The sequence below is a fragment of the Camelus bactrianus genome, chromosome 18 (assembly GCF_048773025.1).
Source record: "Camelus bactrianus isolate YW-2024 breed Bactrian camel chromosome 18, ASM4877302v1, whole genome shotgun sequence".
NCBI classification, from domain to species: Eukaryota; Metazoa; Chordata; class Mammalia; order Artiodactyla; family Camelidae; genus Camelus; species Camelus bactrianus.
This window is the reverse complement of record NC_133556.1, coordinates 578966-595527: the sequence shown is the minus strand read 5'-3', so window position 1 is coordinate 595527 and position 16562 is coordinate 578966. Positions and strand designations below refer to the sequence as shown.

Sequence of the window (16562 nt, the reverse complement as noted above, 5' to 3'; positions counted from 1 at the left end):
ATCGTAAGGAGATGACCTGGCCCTCTGCCGCTGGGTTGTCGTGAGTGTCAGACGGACCAGACTGGGAAGGCCCCGCGGAGCAGAAGGAGAACGGTCAGGGCCTGTCGGAGCCCTGGGGCGGGGCCCTGGGGGTCGGGCCTGTACGGCGAGGGGCGGGGCGGGGCCTAGGCCGCCAGAAGCCGCCCGGCGCTCGATGTGCTCGGCGCCCCCGCGGGGGCCTGCTCGGCGCTCGGCAGGCCGCCCTGCGTGCGGCGCGCGGCGCGCTGGGAGACTGCGGGCGCTGCCATCATGTCGACGGCCATGAACTTCGGGTCCAAGAGCTTCCAGCCGCGGCCCCCGGACAAGGGCAGCTTCCCGCTGGATCACTTCGGTGAGCGCGGGCGGTCGGGGCTCCCCGGCCGGACCCGCACTGCCCTGGGCCGGCACCAGCGTCCGCTCGCCGTGCGGGCGGGGCCGCTGAGGCTCGGCCCGGTCCCGTCCCCGCCCCGGGCCGCCCGCCGGGGCCCGAGGGTGGGAGCCGGACCGGCCGGGTCCCCCGGGACCAGGGAGGCGACGCGGAGCCCCGCTTCCGGGGTCGCCGTCTGCCCGGCGGCGGTCGCAGCGCAGCAGCCGCTGTTCGGTCTTGAGCCGCTTCGCCGGTGCGAAGCCGCAGGTGGTCAGGCGGGGCCCCAGGCGGCTCGTCGCGCGTTCTTGGGCAGAACCGGAAAACCTCCCGGTCGCCGCATGTTTGTGGCCAGAACTTAGGTTTTCAGGCTCACCGTTGAGGTGACCCTCTGGAGACTAAGGCTTCGAAAATAGGCTTATAGATTATTATCATTATTTTTCATGGAGGTGCTGAGGACTGAACCCAGGACCTCGCTCTGCCGCTGAGCGACGCCCTCCCCCGGATTATAGGTGATTATTGTTTGCCAACATTTTACTTTGAAATTTTCCAAACACAGCAAAATTGAAGGAATCCTACGGTGAGCTCCCCGCGCCCACCACCGGGGTTCTACCCTTTTCCCGCAGCTGATGTTCCACGTCGTACGTTCGTTTTCCCGGGGTCCGTTTTCCCAGGGTCGTTTCCCGCATGTTTCCTAGGGAAACCAGTTTTGAAGGAGGAGCAGTGCAGGCAGTAAGGCTGCTGGGTGAGCGGGCCATGTTTGCACTTTTAAAAAGGACACTTTTCCGCACTGAAGAAGGAAAAAAGATGAACATTAAATGCAGATTAAGATTTTATTCCCAATTTTATAAGTATAATTGTAGTTATTTGGTAATCATTTGTTCCTGCCTTTTCAGGTTTTTCTGATCTGAAGCTAATATCCTATCGTGAGCTTTGGGTTACTGAAAAGAAATCGATATAACGTGTGAATAACTATCTCCAGTGTCAATCTGTGTAGTAATAATTCTGTTTTCCACTTGGTAGTAAAATTTTGGTTTTTAAAATAAAATAAAAAGGACACTTTTTTTCGTTTCAGGTGAATGTAAAAGCTTTAAAGAGAAATTCATGAAGTGTCTGCGTGACAATAATTTTGAAAATGCTTTGTGCAGAAATGAATCAAAAGAATATTTAGAATGCAGGATGGAGAGGCAAGTACCTGGGAACGGATACGACTTCTCCCCCCCCCCCCACGTCTCCCACCAAAACGTTTCTGTTGAGAGAAAAACGGGAGGCCTCCTGCAGGCCTCGGGTTTAGCGTGTGTGCTTCAGAACTGCAGGGCTGCCCGCCCGAGAGTGAGGCTTATTGGATTAAGCTATAGGGAAAGCTCTTCAGTAACCATGGGAACCTTTCCTCCACTGGTGGCTTTGTAGACGTTTGCATTCCTCAGAATATTTTCTTTCCAACTTTGGGTGCTGTCGACATGTCATTCAGGTTTCAGAATCTACACCATGAAAACACTGAGTCAAAAGATTGAAGGCTGTGGGCGCGCAGGTTACCTCTTTCACGTTCTGAGAGCGTGAAGGTGTGTGGTCGGGTTTGTCCCGTGTAGGCCCCGAGCCGTTTGCAGTTTGATGGGGGGGACAACAGGCCTGTAAGAAACGATGAAAGATGAGGGGTTCTCCCTGTCCTAACCAGAATTCACTGGCGCTCACGTTGAAAGAAAACAAACGCTCTAACCGATCCATTGAGACTTGACTTAAAATAAGAACTACTGTAAACTTCAATGGGGAAGGCGTGTGACATATAATTACGGCGTGGAGTGGGAACTTTTCTTTCTGCCTTTTGAGCCCTTCGTCAGCTCACTAAGTCAGAGGCCTTGTCATAAATCAGTCCACTTGGAGCCCCGTTCTCAGTTTTCCACAACAAACTCAGACGTTCCCCTCCAGGCAAACTCTCTTGTGCTTTGCAGGCCCCAGGTGTTGAGGGCCCTCTGGACATTTGGGGCTTTGAGGGTGATGGTCTTCTTGGCAGCACAGCCCTCCGGGGACACCCCTGTGCTACCTTCTGAGTCTGCCTTCAGGCCCACGGGGGCGTAGGTCTGACAAGGGGCTGGCCTCAGGCCGGCTCTTGAGTCTTTAAGCAGCACTTCAGTGGGGTCCGTATGTTTCCATCACTGTCTTTTAAGTTGCTGCATCTTTGAAACACCGGAGCCCAGTGAGTTTCTTCTGGGTGCTGCCAGGCCTTGAGGCAGAGTTTGGAGCCGGTCTCTGCCCCGTGTGAGGATGTGAGCTGTCGCCTGCCTCCCGGAAGCTCAGGCTAGTCGTCCCTGTGCCAGCGTGGTGCCCAGCAGCTCCTGCATCAGGTTGCTCTGGAGAGGTTGGCTGGTTGGGTGTCCAGAGAGGCTCCTGGCAGGTCTGATGGCAGCTGCCAGGTGGGACCAGCGGAAAAGCCCTCTCTTTGGTCTCCTTTTGCCCCTGGCGGTGGGCTGCCCGGGCCTGCATGTGGTGGTGCCGGGATCCGCACAGCCCTTGGGGGCCAGCATGCCTGGGGCCTGCTGGGGACCCGTGGTGCAGGTGGCTTGTGGTCTCCCCAGTGCAGGGGCGTCGCTGGTGGTCAGGCGACGTTTGGCTGAATGCATGGGTGTGTGTGTTTCTGACTTGGTCAATTATTTTGACCAGAGCTTTTCAGTTTTCTCCTAGTGGAATTCCTCAAACATGCAAAAACAGAGGGTAGTCTGGACCTCTGGAACCATCACCCAGGTTCAGTATGAAGATTTTGCATGTTTACTTCCCCACCGCCTTCTTGAAAACCTCTTTTCTTTTCCTTTTTTCCATTTTTTGTTGAAATCCCAGACCTTGTTTCACTCCTACTTACTTCACATACGTCTTTTTAAAAACCAGACCATCGGAGAGTTTCTAAGTTGCCTCATGAGGACTTGTAGGTCTGGGTTGAGAAGTGGGTCACCTGTTCTCTTGGCAAAAGCTGTTAAAGTTGGGATTACTCTGTTGGCGGGGGTACAGCAAGTACACGGTGATACACCTTCTGAAGCCTGGTTCCCGCGCTGTGGGGGGGGTGTCGGGGGCTGCTCATCTGCTCCCTGGTGTGTGGGGCGCCAGAGGGTAGAGCAGCCGGCCCCTGGGACGCCCGAGGCACCCCCACCCCCGGAGAGGCCAGTGAACACTGCGGTCAGGGCGGGCCGGCCGGCCCCCTGGAGGCCCCGGGCAGGCTTGCTTCCTGGCCTTCTCCAGCTCCTGGAGGCGCGTGTCCACCGCCCTCACTGCCAGCGGCACTGCGTCTGTCTGTCCCGTCCTGCTCTTCCCGTCTCCTCCCTGACTCTTCAACGTGAGGGTTCCTGGGACTGGGCTGGGTCCCCCTGGGTAACCCAAGGGCTCTTGTGTCAGAACTGGCAGCTTAGCTGCCTGAGGTCACGCTCACGGGTTCCGGGGTGTGGGGTGTCCTCGGGGGTTCGTTCTGCAGACCCCGGTGAAGCCCGAGCGGTCAGTCCTAAGGACTGTGGGCCGGCTGTGCTGTCGCCAGGACATGGGGAAATGTATCATCGTTTGCCCGATTCGGATTTAAGGAGTGTCTTGTGTTCCACCGCTATAGGGTTACTGTATTCGCTACCAGGTTAAATTGTGCTACCTGGGGTTTGCGGCACTAGGGGACATTTTCCTAAGGGATAGTGACAGGCCTCTGGGTTTGTGGGCGTGACCAGGCTGGAGTAGGCTGGGGTGGGGGGCACTGGACCTCGGAGCCGTCCAGGCGCCCTCACCACCCCCCCTTCTCTGCCAGGCCATGGACACTGGCTTCTGGTCTTCTGTTGACTTCACCGGCCAGCACAGCAAGTTCAGAGGCCACACGATGAGCGGGGTTGCCAGCGGCCGCGTGGCCCTGTCTCAGCCCCTGGGCTGTGGCAGTGGCTCTGCCATCTCGAGTTTCCGGGGCCTCTGCACCCCGCCCTGGGCCCCTTTCCAGGCTGGGCTAGCCCCCTTCCCGTGGAACTGCTGAGTTTCCAGATGTGAGCAGACTCTCTGTCTTTGAGCTGACGCGTAGCTGGGGTGTGGGGCTTCGCGTTGGTGGGGTTCTGTGTTGCTGGTGTCCTTTCCCTGCTGCTTGTGGGCGGGGGCGTGTGTCTGCCCTGCCTGTGACAGTGTCTTGCTGCAGCTGACACTGCATGCCAGAGGCATTGACACGTGTGAGCTGCCTGAGCCTCCTGGGTGCAGAGACCAGGGCCAGAGGGCTGTGTGGGGGCGGGCAGGGCTGCTAGCCACTCTACCTAACAGTCACTGGCCGCAGGGAGCCACAGCGAGGCCTGCCCATCGGCTGGGGGACATGGTCACATACTTACGCAGTCTGGCTTGCCAGTAGATTTCTTGAGTGGATTCTCCAGCTTTTTGTAAAGAAAATTGTCGAGCACACAGAAGAGTAAGGAGAGCAGTGTGGTGACCCCCTTGCGCTCAGTCCCAGTGTCGACAGCTGCCAGTGTTTCCCCATCTCTGATCCCTCCCTCTTCACTTCTCATCTCTGCTGCTGAAGTCTTTGAGAGCAAATCCCAAAAAGATTCTAGCTGTTCAAAGCGGTTGCCTTCAGTTTCTTTTTGGGGACGGCTGCTAGGAAACTTGGGCGGTCTGGGTGACAGATCATCTCCCAGAGCTGTCTTGTGTTTCTGTGGACTCAGGGCAGCCCGCATTTGACCCCTGAAGACCTGCAGGCACGATGGTCGTCTGACCAGGTGCCTCGCCGGCTTGCCTGGGTGAACTCGGGGCGTGAGTGAGGTGGGACCTGCACAGCTGGGTGCGGGCTCGGGATAGGCAGTTCCTGTTAAGCCCCTGGCTGCTGGCCATGCCAGGCTTCCCTGGTGGCACCCCACCGGGACCTGTGCTTCCGCCCTGAAGAAGCTCAGCAGGCCTCTGAAAGTGGGTCTCAGCCCACCCCCAGTCCCCACCCCAAACCGAGCCAAGCCAAGCCCAGGCTGTTTGCCCTGGAGTGTGCGGGACAGGAGGCCCCCATCCCCACCCCAAGCCAAGCCAAGCCAAGCCCAAGCTGTTTGCCCTGGAGTGTGCGGGACAGGAGGCCCCCCAGTCCCCACCCCAAGCCAAGCCAAGCCAAGCCCAGGCTGTTTGCCCTGGAGTGTGCGGGACAGGAGGCCCCCCATCCCCACCCCAAGCCAAGCCAAGCCCAGGCTGTTTGCCCTGGAGTGTGCAGGACAGGAGGCCCCCCATCCCCACCCCAAACCGAGCCAAGCCAAGCCCAGGCTGTTTGCCCTGGAGTGTGCGGGACAGGAGGCCCCCCATCCCCACCCCAAACCGAGCCAAGCCAAGCCCAGGCTGTTTGCCCTGGAGTGTGCGGCACAGGAGGCAGCTCTGCTGTCCCTTCCGCGGCCCACTTCACATGGGCCTGGGCCACGCGGGGGCGACCACAGCCCTGCTCTACCCGGCTCCTAGGGGCTCGCCCACCCTGTGCGGCACCCTGTGCGCCCAGCCTCCGTCAGCGGTGGTCCCCCGAACCCAGAGGCGCGGACCCCAGCTGGGAGGAGGAGGGCCGCAGAAGGGCTCTGAGTCCCACGTGCCGGGAGGCTTGGGGGCCGTCCTCTTGGCTGTGTCAACTCCACCCTGTGTGGCTGGGGCTCATCCTTTGCCTCCTGGCCACCTTGACGGCTCTCGCTTTCCCTTTTAGGCAGCTGATGGCACAGGAACCCCTGGAGAAGCTGGGATTTGGGGACTTGATAGATGGAAAATCAGAGACAAAGACTGAACCCTGAGAGGAAGAAGCCCGCGGGGCCACTGTGGTGCCCGACCGCCCACCTGTATGTACTCTGGCTCAGGAGGGGCTGGGGGTGCCTGTGAGATACTGCCCCGATCAGAACAGACACCCCTCCCTGGGGGGTTGCACCCCGTGGCTGGGGAAACAGCTTGTCTGCTGAAGCTCCCCAAAGTGCTTGGAAAATTATTGTCCCTTTTGGAGTCCCAAGTCCCCCCAAGAGTGTGGGTTTTATTTTTAAATATGGGTGTGTGACGGAGCCCCTGGGGAGGTGGAGACCCTGGGTGACATCTGACAGCGACACCTGGACGGATGCTGGCTTCACGTTCCCGTGCTCTGCGTGTCTTCTCAGTACCGACGTGCTAAACGTCCACGGAGCTCAGCCTGTTACGTAGACACTTTGTGGGGAAGTCGTTCCCTAGAAAACGGCTTCCTCTTTGTCCTCATAAGTACACACGCCCTTCCGTCCTCCCTTCCTCCCTCCCTCCTTCCCTCCCCAAAATAGAGGATGAGCTTGGAAGTGGGAAGTGCCTGGCTTTTGACACCTGACTTCTTGTTTTTTTGGTAACCTGAACACCATGTATCTTTCTAACCTAGGGTTATTCTCTGATTTATATCAGGCCATATTTGTAAAAGTAGACGTTTAATATCAAGAGCTCATTTGCTGAAACTGAAAGCCAGGGTGTCTCCGTTTATCGATCGATTTGCACAAGCGGCCTCCTGTTCTTTTACTCAGAGAAAGCCCCGCATCCCCCCCAGCCAGCGGCTCTTTCCGGGGACCCTGCTTGGAGCTTCTGTCGGAACAAACCCCTCTGGTGTCCAGACCCTGCGCTGGCGTTTCTGGGGTGACTTGTGTGGGTCCAACCACCACGGGGCGCTGTGTGCACAAAGCTTGGGCCTGCTCGCCCTCGGACCTGCCCTGTGGGCTTCCTCCCCTGGCCCCCTAGTCAACTGGCTTTTGTCCCGGAGTGGCCAGTGGGAGGTGGTGACCAGAGGAGCCAGGTGTGCCCCCTGCTGGGACAGCCAGCCCTGACCTCCGCTTCAGTCCAGCGACAGCCCTGGGCTGGAGGTGGCCATGCTCTGCTCCTCGGCTGGTCCAGTTCTCTGTGTAGACGTCCTCTCCTCTCTGCACTGGTCCTGCACTGGTGGTCAGTCCCTTGGTCAGACCCGTGCTGACAGTCCCTCCAAGGCTGGTTCCGTCTCCACCTCCTCGGGGCTGTGGGGTGGGAACTCCAAGTCCAGGGGCATCACGTGGTAGAGCGAGGAGGAGCTAAGTGACACCCGCGTGTCTGAGCAAAAGAAACTCAGGAAGGAGAACCAGGAACCCGTGAGGGTGGGCACTGTCGGGGCAGGTGGCACAGGGCAACACCTCTCTGAGTGCCTCTTGGTGTCGTCGTGACTCTGAACCACGTTCTTGTTTTACGTGCTCAGAAAATAAGCCAGGATTTGGAATACCCCCTTGGAACAGCCACGGTGTGTGTCACCGACGGGGCTGGGGAGACGGGGCTCGGGAAAGTATACTTTGAGTAAAGCCAGGGACAGGAAGACGGTTCTGTAGTCTGGTTGGCACGTTTGTTTCTCCTGTGCACAGCGGTTCTGAAGCTGTGAATCCTAAGATGAAAACACGGAGCTCTTTTGTGGGCGCTGACGGCCGGATGTAGTGAGCAACTGCTTCTTAGATGTATGTAACGGTAGCCGGTGGAGGCACAGACACTGTGTGTGCGTGTGCGCGTGCACGCGTGCATGAACGCCCTGTGCTCTGGGCGCTGAGGGGCTGAGGCAGTGACACCCAGCGGCACCGGGTGGCCGGATCCTGGATCTGAGGCTGCTGTCCAACCAGAGGAACAGGGATCCTTGAAGAAATGGCTGAGGCCAGGCCCAGGGCCAAGAAAGTCCTGAGGACCCTGGACCCTCTTGTGTCAGAAAGTGAGGAATTGCTGAAAAAACGAAGGGGTTTGTTGAATGAACACATCATGGAGCTCCCAGTGGTCAAATCGGGGACAGTTTGAGCAAGAAAGTAAATGACTGGTGGGCTGTAGCCGTCGGAATAAATTACTGTCCGCGAGTCCATGCTGATGGAGGTCGTGCACTGGGTAAACGCCTCCGCGGGGGAAGGGGCGGCGCCTCCCGGCCCGGCTAGCCAGACGGGCCAACGGGAACAGAAGGCGCGAACGTGGCGGCGGCGGGGGGCGGCGCACTGGTCGGAGGGCGCCCCATGAGGTGCATCGCTGAGACTGGTCTGTGTGGGCACCCGCCCCACCCGGTGCCCCGAGAAGCACAGCCTCACTTCTGGGGTTTTCCCCACAAAAGTGCACGACCTCAGTCTGATGAGGAAACACAGGCAGACCCAGCCCAAGGCTTGCTCTGCAGAGGGAGACCCTCCCTCCTCAGAAGTGCCGGGTCCTGGAGGACAGGCCGAGGAGCTGTCCCCAGCCCAGTGTCCAGGGCTGTGAGACTGACCGCGCCGAGCGTCCCTGGCGGTTGGCGAGGCCGCAGGACCTGCAGGTTGGTCCCAGTGTGTTGTGCTCTCTGCTCACAGGAGATGTCGTCTGGGGGAGGGGCCAGAACAGCTCTCGCCTGTTTTTGCAGCTTTTCGGAAGTCAAATTATTTCACAGTGAAAAGTTAAAAAAATACTTTGTATTAAGCTCTCTGTAGCTGAACTTTGTACATACACGACTGGGTGAACTTTCATTGTGAAAACCACACTCATGACTCTCAGAGGGAGAAGGCAGGTGCGACGGCGTCGGCGTCAGGAGGGGACGCGGAGGAGCCCGAAGCTGGAGGCAGGGACAGTGGGCTCTGGACTGAGGAGAGCCTCCCGGCACTGCCTGCCGTTCTCTGGGTCTGAGTTGCTACAAGTGTGAGACTGCGGGCCCCCGACATCCTGGCTGGCCCTGCCCTGTCCTGCCTCGGCTCCCGCGAGGTGTTCTGGCTGCTCGTCGTCTGTCACGCCGAGACTGTGTTTTCCTCCTGTAGACACTTGTCATGGCGAGCCAGCGGCCTGACTAGAAGGCGCCCAGAGACAACCTCCAGGACGTTTCCGAAGCATCGTCCTTAGGCAGGAGGTGGGGGGGCAGTGCAGCCGCTGAGGTCAGACCTGGGCACTCAGTGCCTTCCTGGGGGGTGAGGCCGGCGGAGCCCCCCTTGGCCTGGCTCACTGCAGCTCCGGGCTGTGTGGCCCTCCCCTCTGCTGCCGTGTCCCTCCCGGGTTCTGCCGACTCTGTATCTGTTTAGAAGGACAGGGTCTGTTTTGTTTTTTTGGAGCGCCTCAGGTTCCTCCCCGCCGTGAAGGATCCTCAGTTCCTGCTGCTGCACTGACGGGTCGCCGCAGACTCGGCGCCCTAAACAGCACGTTTCTGCTGCAGCCCGGAGGCCCAACCCAGATGCGTCTGGGGGCTGGTTCCCTCCGGAGACTCTGGGAGGCCCGCTCCTGCCTTCCCCGGCTCCGAGAGGCGCCGCGTTCCCTGGCCGTGGCTGTCCACCACCCTGAGCCGAGGCGTGGTTTCCTCTCTCCTCCCGGACTCTGCCCCCTTCCCCGCGTCCCCTCTCTGACCCGGGTCCTCCCATCTCCCTCCTGTGAGAACCTCGTGATGACGTTGGGCGCCGGGATGGTCCAGGGTCATCTCCCACCTGAAGGTCCTTGACCCACCCACTTCTCCAAAGTCCCGTTGGCCACGTCAGGCCCTGGATTCACGGGCTTTGGGACCAGGATGCGGGCACTTGGGGCTATTCTTCTGCCGACAGCAGCCCTGGACAGTGACTGGGGGGCATGTGAGCCCGGCGCTGGGTCCCTGCATGGCCGGGTGATAAGCAGCTGGCCCCGGCTCTCGGACAGCCGTGTGTCTGTCCTGATCATCTGCAGCAGCCGGCCATGGGGTGGGTTTCCTCAGGACTGAAGTCCATGTTTTTCTGAATCTGGCATTTGCTTTGCTGTTCCTTCTGGCGGACGACAGACTCAGAAGTCAGGGCCAGATTGCACGTGGGTACAGACCCCCATTCCTGTGCGGGGTCTGGGCACCCCGGCTGGTGGGCGTGGTACGGGCGCGGCAGCAGGTGTCGAGGACGCCCGTCCTGGCAGTTCCTCCTTCATGACTGTTTTATAATAGGTGTGTATCATTTTTATAGAAACAATAAAATCACTCGTTTTAAAGAGCCCCTTGTGCTTAGCTGTACTTTTCTGTCACCTATAAGTTAAGTGCCTGTGGCTGTAATTTTATACGGCCCGGTTTTCCTGGTAAGACTGTGCCGGTTGATGTGTTGCGTCCGCAGAGCGCGGAGGGCTGGCTGAGGGTAGGCCAGCCGCCACCTGCGTGGACGCCTTTGGCTCTTTGAGGGAGGGGCCCTGTTGGTCCCGGTGGGAGGTCAGTGACCCTGTGCCGCTTCCTGCTGGCCTGTACCAGGGAAGGACGGGCTCCTGTCTCTGGTGTCTTTCCACCTGCCTGGTGCTTGAAATCAGTCTTCCAGTGAAAGTAGGTATTTATCACAAGAGGCATTAAAGAACTTTCTGCTAAGCTAGAGGACAAGTGAGTTTCTCATAACTCTGTGAGTGAAGTCTCTCCTGGGGGGATGGAATCACCTCACAGCTGCGCTGTGCAGTGAGGGACCCCCGCCCAGGGAGCAGGGGCCTGGCCCGAGCAGGCACTGATCGAGCGGCCAGGCTCCCTTAGACTCACCCTCCGGCTAGTGGCCTGGAAGGATGGGACCCGCCAGCCCGTGTTCGGAAACGCCGCATGGCTGTACCTGCTGCGCTCTGTGGGTGCCCTGAGGTTGGAAAGCCCAGTGCCACTGTCGTGCAGGGTTAGATGGGCGCCCAGGAAGGTGGGGCCAATTCTGGACTCTTGGGATCTGAACTCGTGTCTGCAGCCGGTGCCCCTGGGCTGGGACTAGGGTGGGATCAGCATCCGGAGAGACCTGGTGCACAGCAGACGTGGACACCAGGACCACCGAACAGCAGCAGAGGGCCTGGCTTGGCAGGGAGAGACGGGGCACAGGGAGGGGCAGAGCGGGGCTCCCCCTGCACTTCCCATTGTGTCCTGGGACAGTCCTGACTGGCCTGCGGGCAGCTCACGTGCCCTGGGCATGCAGCACGTGCCATCCCTTTTCACAGACGAGGAGTCAGGCACCATATGTGTCTAGGCCCAAGGCCTGGCTGTGCTCCCTCAGGAATGACCGGGGTCCCTGGGCCTGTTCACAACCTGCACTGGCCTCATCCACGTCTCCCTCCGTCAGCTCTGCTCCACCTGCTCCCTGGGCCAGAGGGGAGCCCCCACCTCGTAGTGTAGAGAAGGTGGGTCATGGGTGGGAAGGGAGCCTGCAAGCCCCGCTGGGTGCTGGACGGGCTTGGAGCTCAGAGGCTGTGCGAGACACCAGATGTGGCGACTTCTTTGTCAGCAGAGCAGCCATCCCCCACAGCTGGCCACGTGGACCAGGTGGAGCGGGCTCTCCTCCCGGAGGGGCCCGGGGCACGAACTCCTGGTGGGTTGTCTGTAACCACACTGACTGGCCTCCAGCCTCAGCTCTGGGAGCGCAGCCCCTCCAGGACTGTCACCAGGGCTTCCAAGCCCCGCCCGGGCTGGGGTCGGGTTTGGAGCAGGGGAACCACGCCTGGCAGCGGGAGTGCACCAGGCCAACTCCTCTAGGCCCCACCAGCTCCCGCACATGCATGTGGGCAGTTCCTTGGGCCTGGGGGTGCCGCATCCCGTGGCGCCTGCCTTTGCCTTTCTCCCCCAATCTCTTCCTTCTGGTGACACCCAGCTCCTCCAGGCCTGGCCTCAGTGTCCCCCTGCCGTGGGGCTGTGGGCGCCCTGTGATGTCAGGCAGTTGAATTTGGAGGCTCAGCCCCTATTGCCCAGCCCTGTGGATGCAGCCTGAAGATGCAGACTGGCCTCGATGTGCCCTGGACTGTCCAGGGAAACAAAGTATCTCTGAAATAAGCCCTGGCTGCCTGGTTTCTTACCATTTTCCTGTTTTCTCCCTAAACTTGGAAGGCAGCAAGCAGAATCCTGCCCCTGGGAGCTGCCGGGAGGTGCTGGAAGGTGTGGGTTTATTGCTGAGCCCTGGGGGGGCTGCAGGGGGCAGGGGTGGGAGAGCCCGTGGTTCCTGGGTCTCTCCTGAGCCCTGCTTCCTCTCTGGTCTGGACAAGCACCTCTTGCCCCAGCACACAGGTGGGCCCTTGGCCCCTGCTCCAGGAAGACCCACAGCTGCTCAGACCCTGGGTCTGACTGTACAAAGGGCCCCAGACCCTCAGGGGTGATTTTCCCCTCTCACCCCCTTCCGCTGAGCTCTCCTCCTGATCCGGTTCTGGTCAGCGCCTGAGTCCACGCAGGGACCTCTGGTCTCGTGGGTCAGGGATTTCGGGCTCTAATAACGCCGGCTGGAGCAGCTGAGCCGCTGGGACTGCGCTGTCTGTCTTCCTGCCGGAGACCTGAGGCCTCTCCACGTGGAGTAGGTGTCCCCAACTGCCCCAGGTTCAGGGGGGACATAGGTCCACCCCATCCCCCAAAGGTGAGTGTGCGGACTGTGTCCACAGGCTTGGAAATGGCCACTGAGGGAAGTTCCTGGCGGGGTGGGTCTCGGGCGACAGGTGCTCGTCCAGACCGGAGAGAAAGAGGGGCTGGAGGGAGACTCAGGAAACACAACCCCCGCCCCCCCAGGGCTCAGCAGCAAACCCACACCTTCCAGCACCTTCCGGCAGCTCCCACCAGTGGGACTGCTCGCTACCTTCGGTTTCGGATTGACAAGCCCCGCTGCTCTCACGCAGCAGCAGACGCGTGAGCACAGGGGCGTCCGGTGTTTCTGAACGCGAAAGCGAGGCAGATCCCTCTGGCCCTGGGGACGGAGCGGGCCCCGTGGCGGAGGCTCCGGGGGCTCCGTCCGCCCAGCGAGCCCCCGGCGGGCAGGCGGTCCCCGGATGGGGAGGGTCTCCAAGCGTCTGGGCGCTGGGGGCGGAGCCTTCTGAGGGTGCTGGGCTGGGTTACGAGATTGCGGGTGGGGCTGGTGCCGCGGGATTAGGAAAGCCAGGGGTGGGGCGGGGCGGCACTGAGGGGCGTGGCTGGCGGAAGGGCGGGGTTTGCGTGGTGCCGGGGGCGGGGCTGGGGCGGGGCTGGGGCGGGGCTGGGGCGGGGCAGCAACCGCTCCGGGAAGCCGGCTCTCCTCCCCCTTCCCTCCGTGGACCGCGGTGTCATGAGGGACAGACAGTGGTGGCGTGGCGGCCCCTGCCGCATGGCGGCGGCACTGGAGCACCTGAGGAGGGTCGCCTGTTGGGGGGCACCAAAGGGGACAGTGTGTGTGCAGCGGCCTCCACACTGGCAAGTTAAAGATAGGACCGGGGCCGTGCGTCCCTCAGGTCCCAGATCGTCCTGACAAAACTGCCAGGCTGGGAGTGGGGCCCCTGGGGGAGCGGGGAGCCCCAGCTGAGGCTCATCCACACCCCCAGCCCTCAAGCCCCCCACCCCTGTGCCTACACCCCGCTCACCCAGGGGCAGCCCAGAGCAGGTGCCACTGCAGGCTGGGCACCACGGAGACAGTGACAGGCGGCAAGGGGCTCCCGTCCACACCCACAGTCTGTGCCCAAGGGCAGAGGCTGCCAAGGGTAGAAGCGGGGCCTGGGCCCAGGGAGCTCGGGGAGGGCTCACACCAGGCCCAGGGTGCCCAGGTGCCGTGTCTGCCCGGGGCACTCTGGGCCCTGCCTTTCCCGGCCTCTTTGGAGAGAGCCCTGGGTGTGAGGACTGTGGGGCAGGGTTTCCAGATACCACCCTGTGCCCCCACTGGGTGTGAAGTCCCCCCAAACTTAGCTTCAGACCTGGCATTTTAGGGTTACCATTCTCCTGGTCCTGGGCTCGGCTGCGGTCAGCAGGTGGTTCTCGCCAGATGGTGTCTGAGGCTCACCTGAGCTGGGAGGACCCCAGTAGCTGGGCTGATAGGGCGGCCTGGACATCCCTGTCTCCAGCTCTCTGCATGGGGCCTTGGCACAGTGGTGACTTCAGGTGAGCCCGGCTTTGTACCTGGGGCTTGGGATCCCTCAGAAAAACAGAGACAGAGGGAGACAGAGAGACAGAGACTCAGAGACAGGGCGCCAGGTGGAAACTGCACCCTTTATGCTCATAAGCACCCACCTTCCCTGGTGGCACACTCACAGCTCCCCCACCCAGATTCAGGGTGAGCACACAGCCCACCTCCTAGTGGGGACGGTGGGGGAAGGGGGATGTCAGTCTCATTATGGAAGATTCGGGGATGGATGGACATGGTGGGGCATAGACAGAGGGACCCTCTCTGGGAAATTGGAGTCCCCCTCAGACGCCCCGCCCCACACGCCTATCCGAGGCCTGTCCTGACGTGTCCATGTCCGGGCAGCTGGCTCTGTTTGCCATTATGTGTCCTTTGAAGACCGATTCCTTTCACTGAGCATCACGTGTTCAAGTTTCATCCAGGCTGTAGCAGGTGTCAGTGCTTCACTCCTTGTGACTGAGTCACATTCCACTGTCAGGAGGGACCCTGTCGTGTGTCTGTCGTCTGTCAGTGGATATGTGATCTGCCCCCTCCGGCCACCGTGAGTAACACTGCCGTGGACATTCATGGACTGGTGTTTGAGTGACATATGTTTTCATGTCTCCTGGGCACGTACTTAGGAGTGGAATTGCTGGGTCACACGGTGACTCTGTTTGAGGAACGGTTTCCACGCGGCTGCAGCGTTTTGCACCCCCGCCAGCAGCGGGTGAGGGCTCCGATTTCTTGCGTCCTCCCCAGCACTGGTGAGTTTCCACCGCAAACCGCGGCCGCCCATCTCCTGGACGGCGGGTGGTGCCAAGTGCTTTCCACGCACGCACTGGGTCTGTTTGTACGTCCTCCCTGGACAGAGGTCTGTTCAGGTCCTCTCCCCGTTGCTTCGTTGGGTCACTCGCCTTTTTACTGTTGAGTTTTGAGAATTCTTTATAAGTGAGACTTCTTTGGGTTGCACTGATTAGCGTGTGGACTTAAAACCCGCAGCTCCACGTCATGGCTGAGGGGGATGGGGCCAGGAGTGACCCCGTGTCCTTCTATGGGCCCCGCCCAGCCTCGCCCTTCTTTCCAAACTGCACACAGAGTGGCCCCGGGTAGCTGCAGCAGCCCCAGAGGACCTTCTTGGCTGGTCCCACCCCCGCCCCAGCCAGGACACCTTCCGGCTCACTGCTCTGGGGAGAATGCAGCCCAGGGGCCCCAAGAGCCTTCCAGAACCACCCATCTCCCTGTGCCAAATGCTGGTTCTCCTAGGGACACCAAGCCAAAAATATTTTAAAATGTCCCCAAACCTACTATGCAACCTTTAGCGCCCTGCGCCGCAGAGACTTCACCCCACATGTCACGTCTGGGGACAACCCTGAGACCCCATCTTCCTAGGGGGCTTCCGGGGCCAGCGCCACCCTGACATGTGGAAAGCATCTTTGGTCCTGCTGACCTGTCCCCGCTCACCCTCTGCTTTCAGGGCTGTGAACTCTTGTGCCTCCGGCTTTGGGGTGGGGAGGGGCCTCCCTGTCTGTCTGTTAAGCACATGCAGAGCTCTCACGCAGGGCTCCTGAATGACCCTGCTGTGCCACAGAGCAGCTTTACTTTTGGTTTTTCTGTGTTTCTCTAGGAGAGAAAAAAGCTTGAGCCCCCTGTCAGGGTTGGGGCTGGAGACTGAGGGCAGTGGCTGCAGGAGTTGCATTGGGTGACGGCTTTAAAACAGGAACTGTCCTGGCCGCACCAGGAAGCTGGTCCTCCTGGCCAAACATGTCTCCGTCGAGCATGTTAGCGGCTTTGTGAAGCCGTCCCCGCCCTTCTGGGGGTGCTCACTTCCTCAGCCTCCCCACCTCTGTCCTGGTGTCCTGGCAGAGGCCTGGCCCGCAGCTGACAAATGGCACCCAGTGGAGGGCTGACCCCAGGAATCTAACCAAGTCCACAGCTCCTCACTCCTGGGCAGACCCCCAGCGTCCCCTCCGGGTCCGGCAGGGAGGGAAGGGTGCAGGCACAGGGATGGGCTGCAGCCCTGCCTGAGGCCCCGGGAGGGTTCCGGCCAGAGCCGGCAGCTGCCCTGGTTCCTGCTCTGGGCCCCTCTTGCCCAATGCCAGCCCGGAACCTGTGGTTGCTCAGCCCAGGAGCCCTGGCGCAGCTGGCGGGGGGCTTGAGAGTGGGATCTGGTTCTGGAAGGCCGTGCCCACTCTCCCCACCTGCCATGCTGGGGTTGGGGCTTATGCAGTCCAAACCCAGGGGTGCTGGCAGGAGAGGTGGACACAGCCTCGAGGTCCCCGTCTTCTCCCCTAATTAGGTGCTCTGTGAATGCTGCTGAGCGGAGGGGCCTGTGCACACTTCTGGCATTTGCTGAGCACCTGCTGTGTGCCCGGGGCTGTGTTGGGCTGTGGGTGGGAGGGACTTCATGCTGGAGACCTCTGGGCTTCGTGGGTCCCCTCCCTGTCCCAGGCCCG

The 16562-nt window shown here is 60.6% G+C and overlaps 1 protein-coding gene across 2 annotated transcripts in view; it reads left to right on the top strand.

Moving 5' to 3' along the window:
• Positions 1-241: 241 nt before the first annotated feature.
• The window catches only part of COX19 (cytochrome c oxidase assembly factor COX19), a 43834-nt gene continuing 27513 nt past the window's right edge, over positions 242-16562 (top strand). Inside the window, exons 1-3 of one of the 2 annotated variants that reach the window (XM_074345501.1) lie at positions 242-370; positions 1458-1573; positions 6043-6168. In XM_074345501.1, coding sequence (XP_074201602.1) covers positions 289-370; positions 1458-1573; positions 6043-6123 — 279 coding nt within the window. In that variant the 5' untranslated portion in view covers positions 242-288 and the 3' untranslated portion in view covers positions 6124-6168. Of the gene's footprint in view, positions 371-1457; positions 1574-6042; positions 10276-16562 lie in introns of those variants that run through there. The other variant, XM_074345500.1, reaches the window with a different exon arrangement.